The sequence below is a fragment of the Phaseolus vulgaris genome, chromosome 8 (assembly GCF_000499845.2).
Source record: "Phaseolus vulgaris cultivar G19833 chromosome 8, P. vulgaris v2.0, whole genome shotgun sequence".
Lineage (NCBI taxonomy): Eukaryota > Viridiplantae > Streptophyta > Magnoliopsida > Fabales > Fabaceae > Phaseolus > Phaseolus vulgaris.
Window position 1 is genome coordinate 57,489,626 of NC_023752.2, and position 12,764 is coordinate 57,502,389.

The 12,764-nt window shown below is 31.1% G+C and overlaps 2 protein-coding genes across 2 annotated transcripts; both read right to left on the reverse strand.

Annotated features, from left to right (window-relative positions):
• Positions 1–963: 963 nt before the first annotated feature.
• LOC137823397 (probable zinc metalloprotease EGY2, chloroplastic) lies at positions 964–7,250 on the reverse strand. Its single transcript, XM_068628511.1, has 13 exons — positions 6,935–7,250; positions 6,773–6,836; positions 5,692–5,823; positions 5,143–5,193; positions 4,650–4,700; positions 4,447–4,557; positions 4,289–4,363; positions 4,085–4,190; positions 3,900–3,993; positions 2,841–2,994; positions 1,880–2,087; positions 1,515–1,675; positions 964–1,361 (listed from the first exon to the last, which is right to left on the reverse strand). The coding sequence occupies exons 1-13, from the start codon at positions 7,096–7,098 to the stop codon at positions 1,113–1,115; spliced, it is 1,620 nt and encodes a 539-aa protein (XP_068484612.1). The 5' UTR covers positions 7,099–7,250; the 3' UTR covers positions 964–1,112.
• Positions 7,251–7,955: 705 nt separating this feature from the next.
• On the reverse strand, positions 7,956–10,032 carry LOC137824361 (uncharacterized). Its single transcript, XM_068629990.1, has 5 exons — positions 9,651–10,032; positions 9,369–9,470; positions 9,159–9,263; positions 8,904–9,051; positions 7,956–8,512 (listed from the first exon to the last, which is right to left on the reverse strand). Exons 1-5 carry the CDS (start codon positions 9,678–9,680, stop codon positions 8,136–8,138), a joined length of 762 nt encoding a protein of 253 aa, XP_068486091.1. The 5' UTR covers positions 9,681–10,032; the 3' UTR covers positions 7,956–8,135.
• Between the last annotated feature and the right edge of the window lie 2,732 nt (positions 10,033–12,764).

Sequence of the window (12,764 nt, forward strand, 5' to 3'; positions counted from 1 at the left end):
ACAGTATACCAACTTTCTTTTAATAAACAAAACGTAATTAGCTGATATATCAATAAGAGTTGATAAAAAATGATTTTTTCTTAAATTTTAGAGTAAAATATATTTTAGAAGAAATTATGAGTGTTATTTTAGAAGAAAAATAACTGTCATTTTATGTAGTATTTTGTAAGATGCTACTTTAAATAACATTTTAACTTATAGTTTCAGAATTATCATTTTCTATCCTTAAAATATTTATTATTTTTACTATTTTTACCCAAGGAGGAATTCTATTATTCAAGTTTAGCTTTTGTTATCTGGTCTACATATTTTTTGTATTATACAGTTTATTTTAACTATTCATTGTTTACGTATTTATTTATTATTTAACACTACATTTATGATATTAATATACAGTCAGAGTACCATTTAAGCAATACGTATTTAAATTACTGTGCTTATCTATAATGTCTATCATGTTATTTTCGTTTTAAATTTAATTGAAATACTTTAAAATATAAGATTGAGAAATATAAAAAAAATGAAACCAAAAAAATAATTACAACAATTTTAAGTATAAATAAAAATTATAAAACTTTAAGATTAATTTAAAAACTAAGCTTGTAATTGCTCAAGAATGTTTTTATCTAAAAAATAAATTAAGATTTATAAAAACATTTATCTATTATTTAAATAGATAAATGTAATACCTCATTTTTAACCACTTTCCCTTTTTCAACTAGAAAACTACATCCGAAACAGAGTTAACCTTTTCAACCTTAAACTAACTTATATAACTTTTGCCAAACAAAATGTAAAACGCGGGTAATCCTTGAACTTTAAAAATAACATGATAAATATCTTGCTTTCAAAATTTAAAGTATTTTTTCCATTTTCCATCCATTGTACGCTGTGAGAAACTGGAATTTAAAATTAAAAAAAAATGTTCATTGTTAATGAATCATGAATAACTAAACTAGGATGTTTGCAGCCTAAAAAATTGACGTTTGATTATTCACCCGGCATGAGCCAACGTTGAAAGTATAATTCACCAAAAATCCTACCTTCTACTCAGTTTTAAAATTTTCTAGCAGTTTAAAGCGACACTGCCAGAGTTTATGAGGCCATTATGTCTAGAAACTTGTGAGGGTTTCGTCGGTAAATGGGAAAGGGTATGGGAGGCATACCAACAAGCCTAATAGCAAAACTATTATTCCAATGGCAACATATTTCTCACCAGGATCAGTTATTTCCTCAGAGAGTGGAGCAATTGGACCTCTTTGCAAGAAGAATATGAGAACTACCCAGTAGAAAGCAACATCATTAAGCAGTGACGAGAGTCCCAGCAACGCAATTGAAACTCCTGTGATGCGTAATGAAGCCTATGGAATAGACTGAAAGTCAGTATCTTCATGTAAAGGAAACAAAGGAAGCAATTATGTGATGTAAACTAGTCAAATATTATCATGATACTGACAAATCAAGCTTTGCTTGTAAGAGTTTTCCTTGTTCAAAAATATTACTGAATCTTGTACCTTTCTTCCCCATAGGGCAAAAGAAATTCGCCCTCCATCAAGCTCTCCGGCAGGAATGCTGTTGATGGCATTGATAAGGAGTCCTGCCCAGGCCCAAATCACAAGAGGGTTGATAGAAATTGCAGTTCCTTCCTTGAGAACGTTACCAAGAAGCAGCTTTGCTAGAAAAGTAAATAAACTTTGTTATCACATCTTGATAAAAGTATCAAGTACATCGGGCAGCCACGGGATTTAATTTGTTGCTCTTCTGTAGTAGTAACAATAGCAAATAAATGCTCCTTTGAAATTATTTTGATAAACCCAAAAAGGAATGCAGACACAGTTCTATCTAAATTTCTTTATGCTTACTAGAGTGAGTAGCTTACCAATACCGCCGGCAAGAAACGACTCGTGAAACACAGAAGCATCAACAACAACACCAATACCATCACTGGGAGGCAAGACAAAACCTAGAAGAAGAAGCAAAAGACCCAAGCAATAGCCAGCTATTGGTCCAGCAGCTGCAACCTTGAGCAGATCTTCGCGATTGGGTACTATGTTTCTTATCCTCGTAATGGCACCAAAGGAGCCTATCTGCCGACCAAATTACGCATCAGAATTTCTGTTTCTTTTGTTAAGATGCTAGAAACTCTACATATCAACGAGAGAAAATTTGGCCATTTGCCAATATCTAATTGTACATATCAGCAAATTGTCCGTTTTGAATATTGACACCAAATTATACCATATTAGATTAGTTAGCAATAAACATACAAAGAAAAGACATAACTCCATCCCCAAAGTTCCACAATATTAACCAATCTAGGAGAATTAAGATGAATGCCGCCATTTTCAGACACCGATAATGTTAGTAGGTATTTATCAAAGTCCTACATGAATAACATGAAGAAGGAAAAAATAAGAAACTGCTAATAAAATACAGAGTTGATTTGAGAGTTGTCATCACAACTCAATAAATTTCTTAGGTGTATGGGGGACTTGGATGGTTATGTATCATGAGAGGGTTTGAAATTCACAAAAGGATTTGTAATTGTTTTCAAAAAAATTGCATGAGAAGGTGTGCTTCTTCTAGAAGAGATTATTTTCCGGTTGTGATTACCAATAGTGGCATCACAGCTGAGGTTCTAATCAAGGGAGGAAGTTTGCCATGAGCATAGTCAACTTTGCGTCTGTCAGTGATTATTTTCCTACTTTGTAAAATGTACCAAAAGGTCTTACTAATACATACCAGATGAAAAACATGATACCCTCGATTATTGTCATTAAATTGAAGAAATATCTTTTTACCAAAAAAATGATAGAAGATAAAGAATTTTATCTTATAACCTGCCAGCTAGGAACAAAATACGGGACCCCAAGTTTAACTCCACAGTCTTTGGCAGCTAAAAAGTGACCAAGTTCATGTACCCCCAGAATAAGTGCGGTAACAAGGGCTCCAGATAGGCCATCCTTTAACAAGTTCAGATTGTCAAAAGCGGATCTGGAACATTAAAATTAGTAATTTGGTGAAACATCAAAATGTGAAGTAAACTAACAAAAAATTTCTTATATGTAGAATAGTTATTCATAGACATTTAAGAATATAAATCTTTAAATGGAAATCAAGTGCTAAGCCTGTGCACACCAATCTAAACTTTTGCAGTAATTAGAACCTATAATATATGGACAATACTTACACTGCCATTTGGTTCGAAAAAAACTTCTGTTTTCCTTTTTTATATTTTCACTTTTAATTACAAGAAATTAAACTTATTTTCACCTTAACTAAACCAAGCTATTTCTAAATTTCATTTAATAATTATAAATGCATACCAAATTGAAGCATCTATGATATGACACAACTAGTCAAACAGGATAATGACAACAAGACTAATGAATTATTCCTATGAAAGCTGGACAATAATTCATCACTAGTTAAAGTATTTTAAAACGAGAAACGATGTGGGAAATGCCACTTTTTTTTTGTAATTAAAAGTAGGAAAAAAAAACTTCTATTAAACCAAATGACATCTAAAATTCACTTTATGGTTATATGTGCATACGAAATTGAAGCATCTATAATATGAAACAATCAATCAATCAGGGAAATGACAACAAGAAATAAAGATTTATTCCTATGAAAGGCAGACAACAATTCATCAATAATTAATTTATTTTATGAGACCATCCTATTTAAGAATCATACAGCCTGGAAGATAAAAATTTGTTTACCTAAACAATGTATTTGTGATACTTCCCTGAACTTATTACTCAAGCGAAGGAGTATACAGAACTGTATCAGTATAGCAAACAAAGCACATGAAACAGTTCGGTGTGACACTACACTCTTGCCTAAGAGATAACAGCGTATGAAGTGACAATTTAAGGCATAAGGAAACAGCTCACAATAAATCGGATTGCAAAGCAGGAACATTGCGAATAAGTAAGGTAAAAACCGTAACCAGTCCAAAAGCTCCAGCAGCAAACCACTCAGGTACAGCTGCCATTATAAGTAACACCAGAAGTACAAATCATGAGCTTTACAAAAAAGAATTTTTGATCCACAATGTTGCAAGAGCTAAGACAAGTACCAGTTGTCTCTGGTTGTAAGGTTGTTCTTGGAACTACAACAGCCACTGGCTTATCATCCTCTGGATTTACTAAAAGGAAAAGCTTGTACTCATCTCCAAATTTATCCTACAATAATAATCATGCATAAATATAGTTCAGACACTGATTTAAACTGGAATCGCTCACAAAACCACTTAAGCAAAGAAACAGAAAATATTACATACTTTCAATCTCTTAGAGATTTTATCATAACTTTTAGCAGCTTGCCCTCGCAAGTTTCCTTTGAACAACACTCCACCCTGGCAGAAAAGAAGGACCCAATCTTCATACAAGACCTCTTCACAAACGGAAAAATACATATATAGGAAAGATAGGCTCACACCTCGTAAGGATCTTGGCTTGTTACAAAAAAAGTATCGAAGCCAAAAACTTGGTTCCTAAGAATTTCGATTGCTTCCTTGGGAATTTGTATTGCTTCATCCAGTTTCTGAGGCTGTTAGAAAACATAAAGAACAGAAACAAGGAAAAATTGAAAAAGGAGAATGCCTCTTCTGAAGGAGGAAATACTTAATACAAAGTAATCACCTTCACACCTGGCAGAGGTGATCCACTGGCAACTTCATCGCTATCCACATTCTGTTTTAACCATAAGCCCAGAGAATGAGAGATAAGAAAACTATCATATAATGTTCCTAACTTCAAATGACAATTTTTTTTTTTCATCTTTTCTCATTTTGTGTACTCAAACTAAAATTGAGTCCATGAAGGAATAGTTATAATATTTATTAAGGAGATTATAGCAGCATACAAAATTGATACAATCAGACTGTAAAAAACTAGGTCCCATTTTAAGGATTTAGTTCTGACAAATTGCAGAGACGCCGACTTATCAAAAACATTTTATCATAGCTTTAAAAAAACGTACACATTATAAGTAAATAAGAAACGAAATCAATTGCGTACGACAAATTCTTCAGAGGCTGAGGCTGTTAGAAAACATAAAGAACAGAAACAAGGAAAAATTAAAAAAGGAGAATGCCTCTTCTGAAGGAGGAAATACTTAATACAAAGTAATCACCTTCACACCTGGCAGAGGTGATCCACTGGCAACTTCATCGCTATCCACATTCTGTTTTAACCATAAGCCCAGAGAATGAGAGATAAGAAAACTATCATATAATGTTCCTAACTTCAAATGACAATTTTTTTTTTCATCTTTTCTCATTTTGTGTACTCAAACTAAAATTGAGTCCATGAAGGAATAGTTATAATATTTATTAAGGAGATTATAGCAGCATACAAAATTGATACAATCAGACTGTAAAAAACTAGGTCCCATTTTAAGGATTTAGTTCTGACAAATTGCAGAGACGCCGACTTATCAAAAACATTTTATCATAGCTTTAAAAAAAAGTACACATTGTAAGTAAATAAGAAACGAAATCAATTGCGTACGACAAATTCTTCAGAACATTATGTTCGTGAGTAACAGCCTTTATAGCAGTCTTCAACAAGAAGATAATGAACAACGAAAAGGGTGTGCGTGTGTGAGTATACTGAACGAACTTTGGCAACATATCTGTATCTGATCAAACTTATAATGGAAGTTAACTAAGCTAAACATCACCTGCACATCATTCTGATCCTTATTTGCATCACTAAATTCATTTAGTTGTTCTCCATCTACAGGTGGAGAGATACTTTGCTCAGAGGAATCTTCCGAAGGTAGTGTTTCTCCATTTTTATATGCTTCGTTCTCCTAGGTCAATTAAAAATTGCATATTGTCAAGGTAAAAGTATGAAGAGGAAAGAAATGTCTACATTGTGTTTAAGTGCAAACAATATAAGGAAAAAAATCATATTTATTTTTATCCAAATAACAAAAACATAACCCATTAAATTATGTTGAATTTAAATTTGCTGAAAGGTCCATATTGCAATTGACAATTTTTGCCTTTTTGACCCCCTTTATCTCTATTTCAACATGAGTTGTTCTTAAGGAAAGAAATTTGTTCATTTGAATTAAATTTTTGTCTGAATCTATCCATGTGACCCATTAAAGTAAAGCAAAGATCCCTTACACATTTTTTTTTTTCATTTACGAGACTCAACAGATTACCATAGCTGAAGAAAACCTAGTTCCTTGGCTCTTGGACCAAAAGTTATTCATTCTGTATTTCAATTTTATCCGTCTCTTGGTATTTTCATAAATTGAAATTATAGACCATTAATGGAACGTAAGGGCAGTATAACTCATCCTCATACTTCTCCTTCACAATCACATATCATTAGGGAGTTCCGACTCTCATCAAATTGTGCTGAAATGCGGTAAGCCTATAGCCTTTGGCTAAGTTGATAAAGACAAGTAAATGTTCACGAGTGTCATCAGCACATTGACTAATAAATTTAAAATAAAATATTTAACGAAAAATATTTATTATATACAAAACACAGACACTATATTAAAAGTATTAAATACTACTTAAGCATTGTCTTATTATCATTCCTTAGCAGACCCCAAAAAGAGAACCATGCAAGAAATATCAATAATGGAAAGTTAAATTGAATTCAAGTCAAAAGTCTTCATGATATCACACTTCAATTTCTGAAGCTTAATGTGAGCTAAAACGAACATGCTGATTCCTGAAGATAAATTCAGCAACAAAAGGAGTTAAAAAAAGCAGAAACAGGTAGCACACGGAAAGAACCTTCTCGTCGTTGCCGTTCTGTGGCTCAGTAACACTACAAGCTATCCCTCTCCTCCGGCTGGATCTATTCCAGTTGAAAACCGCAACAGCATTTGAAGCCAAGTCAGTAACAATCGGAAAACGGAACGATTCCCGCAACAAAGAAAAAAAACTCGTACCTACCTCGGGTTCCGAAACAACTTGAACGAAGTAAACCGACGACGCGAATGAGGAAAGCCGCGGGAGTGGTGAAAACGGAGATCAAATTCGAAGCAAGAGGTACAGCGCGACAGAGGAAGGAGGAGATTCCCGCGAAAAGCTGAAGGAGCTGCTAGCGAGAGACTCATGGTTCCGTTTGGAGCGAGCAGTGCCTCTAATTGAGATGAAACCCTAGCGCCATTGAAACGAATGAAGATTGAAGAAATCGGTGGAGAAGATGAAGCAGTGGCAACAAAGAGGAACCAATTATCCGCTATATTTTTTCTTAAATACCTGCGCCATGATATTTTCTGCAGTTTCTGGGACAAATACGAAGCGGGCGAAGTTCCGAAAGCCAATCAGCGTTTGACACCTAAGCGGATTAAACGACTAGATAGAATCCTTTTGTTTTTCTTATTCAATTTATTTTTTATTTGAATTTACAATGTGGAATATAGACAGGGCACGCGTTTGTCCTGAGAATTTTTTGTCCTATTATCGTATACAATCCTAAAGATATATATAATTATTGTAATAGCCATGTTTTATTAAAAAGAACAACAACTACGATAAAAAAAAAAAAAAACAGGGAAGCACAACAAAAATACTATCTCAACAAATTGATATACTTTCATTTCATATAAATAGGAAAAAAAACTAATAAATTTTGTATAAATTTAACAATAACTATATTGTTCTGGAGATTTGAATGATAATTTATTATTTATAAATCAAGATATTTAATATTGTAATCTTCCTTAAAACTTCAAAACTTGTTAAGATTAATATAATTGTTTTTTTAGAAGATAATCATAAAACTAAACGATAAAAACATATAGATCACTAAAGTTGCTTTTACATCTTTTGACAAAACATAGAAATTAAACTTTTGTCAATATACTTAAAAATCATCTATGTATTGACTACTGTGTTGAATTTTTCTTAATATAATTTAGATTAAAGTCCTACTGCATAGTTTAGATTTCAACTTCATTTGCCCAGAACAGAACACGGAAAATTTTAACTATTAGTGAGAGAACTATTTAGTTGCACTTTTGTTTAGGAACTGAAGTTAATATTAGACAATGTAACAAAAATAAATCAATTGAGACATCTTCAATGTCTCATGAATAATACAAGTTGATACTTATGACCCTAGCTTACTTACAATGGCCAAGAGATTCATTTACATGCATTCTGGCTTTTCATCCCATCTACTCTGGCGCCTTCTACTACTGCTACTTTCAGGAGCTTCATACTGCCCAATCATCTTTTCAATTTGTTCAGATAATTGTGGAATTGGAAACTGGACATATTCCTTATCCTCGTCACTACCATTACCAATCCATCCATAGTAACCTTCACGCCTGTGACTTGGAAGATGATTAAATGCTTTTGAAGATTGAATCATAGGAGCCTTGTCAGAAGTGCTCTTAACTTTGTTGACAATGGTGCTATCATTGATTCTTTTGCCATTATATGCAGGCTTTTGCTCATTTTTTGACTCGTTCATGCCTTGTTCAGGTCCTTCTCCAGCAGCTTGCAAGGCCACATCCCCAACATCTAGAGACAAATTGGCAGATTTAGCATAACCAGAAGAAAAGTCAGAGTAAGTTTTTCTTTACCCTTACTCGGAAATTAGACATTTTTTTCAAATGTGATGCAGTTAAGCAGCAAAACTGTTCTGTGTTTGAATTTAGAACTTTTGTTTTGAATTACAGAAGAAACTTCAACTTGTATCTCATTTAGTTCAGTTTAATAAATTATAAATACCAGATAATAAGTCTAGTGAAGAAAAATACTTATGGATGTCATCCAAAGGGATATACCATAATACCAATTACCAACCTGATGTAGGAATTGAAAGTTCAGGAAGCTAAAACTGTTGATGGCAGTGAAGAGTTATGCTAACATATTTCAAATGGGTGTAATTGAGAGGATGTAATAAAATTACCAGGTAATGCATTGCCTTGATATCTGGCTTGAGTAGATAAGTCCAAACCATCTCTAGTATGCATTACAGTGTCCTCAGACACCATTCCAGAACCAGAAGAGCCAATATCAGAAATCCCAGCAGATGGTGTCACATTATTAACACCATCCTACAAATAAAGTACAATCACTTTCACTAAAAAAATAAGTAACATTGACGAGAAATTTTTCGCAAAATTCATTTAACTGTACATTCAGTAGATGCTAAATTTCTTACCTTATCTTTTCCTGCAGAATCTTCTTGTTTGCTAAGCAAGGTCTCGATTAAGAGCTTGTAAGAGGTCTCTTCAATAAAGGGCCATCCTTGAGGTCCACCATACACCTGAAGAAACCCATCCAACCCCACAGCTTAAAAGAAAACCATAACTATAAAAACGAAGCATTTAGCACTTTTTTCCTTTGAATCTTAAGAGAAGAGAAAACCAACATCGAGAAGCTCGTCAACCGTTTCTCGAACTAGTTTTATCCCAAATCCAAATTGGCGCATTGCGTCCAGGGCAGCATCCTTGCGCGTGAAACCCGTCATCCTCTGCAGACAAAAGAAAATACCATTAAGAGAGGGAACACTGGCAAACACATTTAAACAATAGAAAAAGAAAAAAACAAAACTTGATAAACATATCACGAAAGAAATACAGAAATATTAGGAAAAAAAATAAGGAGGATGAGACATAGGGGAAAATGAACTAGAAAGCATGAAATGAAGGACCTTTCTGGGTTGTCGTGCTCTTGACGCCATTTCCAAGCCTCCTTTCAGCGCAGGAAAAAAAAAAAGCCCTTTCTTTCCTTGAGGTTGAGTTGGTGGGGAAAGGAACACGGTGGATAAAATGGAAGCGAAAAACACTTAGAATTTGAAATGTGTAACTGGTTCGGTATTCTCTGCGAACTTCACTTTCTTCTTGCTCCCGACCCACCAACGAGACACACTTCTACATAACAAAAGGTTTCATGAGACTGTAATATTACAGCTTATATATGCACAGTACTCAGAAAGGTGAACAAACCAACATCTTTCATTTACTACATTTTTACTTCGATTGGTTGTGAGAAAATAAACAGAGGATTGAAAGAGGGAGAGAAAAAAATAAGACAGAATATGAGTGGTAGAAGAAGTTGATTTAATAGAAAAAAAAAAAGAATGAAAAATAAATTAAAAATGGAAAGTGTAAAATAAAAAATATTTTTATAATATGTAATTTAAAGTTATATTATTAATTATTTGTTATTATTTTATTTTGTTATGTTAAGTGTAGTGTTTCTAAAACCTTTTTCCTCATAATTTTCTCTTCTGTTCCTTTGCCTGAACCAAACTTACGTTATATTATTGAGAGAGTTTGACAACCAATCCATTAGCACTCAATTAAATTTAACTAAAAAAATAATTAATTTGAAAAATAAATAAATATATTTTGATAAACAAATGGTTATGAAATATTATCATGATATATAAATGCTAAAATTTCAATTAATAAATCTTTTATATATTATATTGTTTATAACAATTAATAATATTTCTTTCAGGTATACATTAGCAAGACTTGCCCAATCTTGGTGAGCCCACATCTGTGTGGGCTTTATTTATTCTACTTAGTTTTTGTTTTAGTTCTCTCCCCACATCTTGTTCACATTTATTTAATTTTTCATTTTGGCTTTAGGAGTTATTAACTATATTATTGATTTGTTGCATTTTAGTTTAATTTTAAATCACACTTTACGAAAAATCATACTTTCTATTTTCATATATTTCCACAGCACCAACACACTCTTTGCATGAAATGTATTCTAATGTAATATGTATAATTTTCTTTTATGCAGAAAATTGTTATTTTTATTTTATAAACGAAGATACGTTGATAAGGATAACACTTACAGCAATTACTATAAAATATTAATTATTCAAAAATAGTTTCTTTTAGATTTCGTTCTCATCTTAATTATTTTTTATCATAAAACTTAATTGAATATATATTTTGTTTACAACAAATAACAAAACAAAAGGCAAAATAATGAAAAAAAAAGTGCAGAAATAAAGTATTGTTATCTAAGTAAATTGACTCCCATGGAAGTGCTGCCTACTTTTTGGATTGCTGTTCAAATAAATCATTAATTAAGAATATAATTTGATGAGTTTTTCTTAATTTTTTCAAAAAAAGGAACTTATAAACAAAATCAAATTTAGTTTTTGTATAAAATAAAATTAGTTTATATGTAAACTTGTAAAAGCTCTCTCACAACTTATCTAATATTTTATTTTCAACTTAAATAAACTAATTTTAAACCATACAAAAAGTTAAGTTTATTTGAATTTTTTATTTTTTTTTTAAATAAAAACTTAGATATTCGTATAATTATATCATCAATATGAAAAAAACTAGTAAGTAATAGAATAAAAAAAATTGGTTAAAAATTAGTTTGAACAGAATCATTACAAATCATCTAACACAATACTAATTTAACTTTTTTTTAAATTAACCTAAAATACGTTTTGTTATTTTGGTTTTGGTTTTTAATATTACAAAAATCGTGTTTTTTTTATGTTATTTCCTGTATTATTTAATTATTATAATGACTATTTGGATCAGGTTTTAAATATTGATTTGGGCACTTTTAGTTGCATGTTTAAGCCACTCCAAGACACCCACATAACTCTTTGCATTGTCCCATCACTCCAATACACTCTCCAAAACTCTCGCGCGTGAGGAAGTTTTGAGTGGTGATACATCAAATAAAAATCACTCATTTTATAATTCAAAAGAATAATATTTTAATAATATTTATTTTATTTTTTAATTTAAAATTTTAATATATATAAATATATATATATTATTATATTATTAAAGTGAATTGTAATTTTTTTTAAGAAGTATCAAAATATTATTTTTCTAACAAATTTGCATTGTGGTACACGAAAGTTATAACTCCAATTATATGTAATATATTGAAAAAATCTAACTTTGGGATATTTATTTTAAAGTATATTTTTATTTAGTTATATGAAATTTATATTTATATTTTAACTGCACAGTGTTATATATAACATTTGATGAGTGCGAGGAGATTTGATAAAAGTCAATAAAATGCATTGATAAAAAAAGTAGGTATTGAAGAAAAGAAATAAATTTTTTACTTTTCTGCGGATGTACATTGATGAAAAAAGACTTCGTGTATCAAGTTTCATAATTTTTTCAGCACTAAAATCCATCGAAGTGAATAATAGATAGTGAACAATGAAGGAAGTAGGGAATAGTAAGATAGGAACGTAGAAAGAACAAAAGAGTAGGATTCTGAGTGAACAAAAGCCAAGTGTCTTACGTATTTATAACCAATCGTGACCCTTTTATATCTATTGTCTCAAACAACATGACGTTTCAGTTGAAACAATATATTCAATAATAAAGAGAGGAATAAATAATTAATAATGAATAATAATACTAAATAATAATAAAAAATTGATTATTTAGAAAGGAAAAAAAAAAACTCAATCATGAATAGAAGATAAAAAGATTACCTGCATATATTATATATTATATATATTATATATTATATATTATTATATTATATATTATATTGAAATAATAAATTGCTGCCATATCTAAGAGAAATACCTAGAAAGATTGTAAAGAGTGTATAAGGGATAATGAAAGACCACAATTCTTACAGCTATTTAATGCACCTTATTAATTAAAAATAAGTTAGTTTAAACAAATTTAGGTGAGTAGAATGAGAAATATATTATATGGTTTAAAAAACCTAAAATGATATGACTTCTCCCAATAAAACTATTAAAATATATATATATATATATATATATATAAAAGGGTGT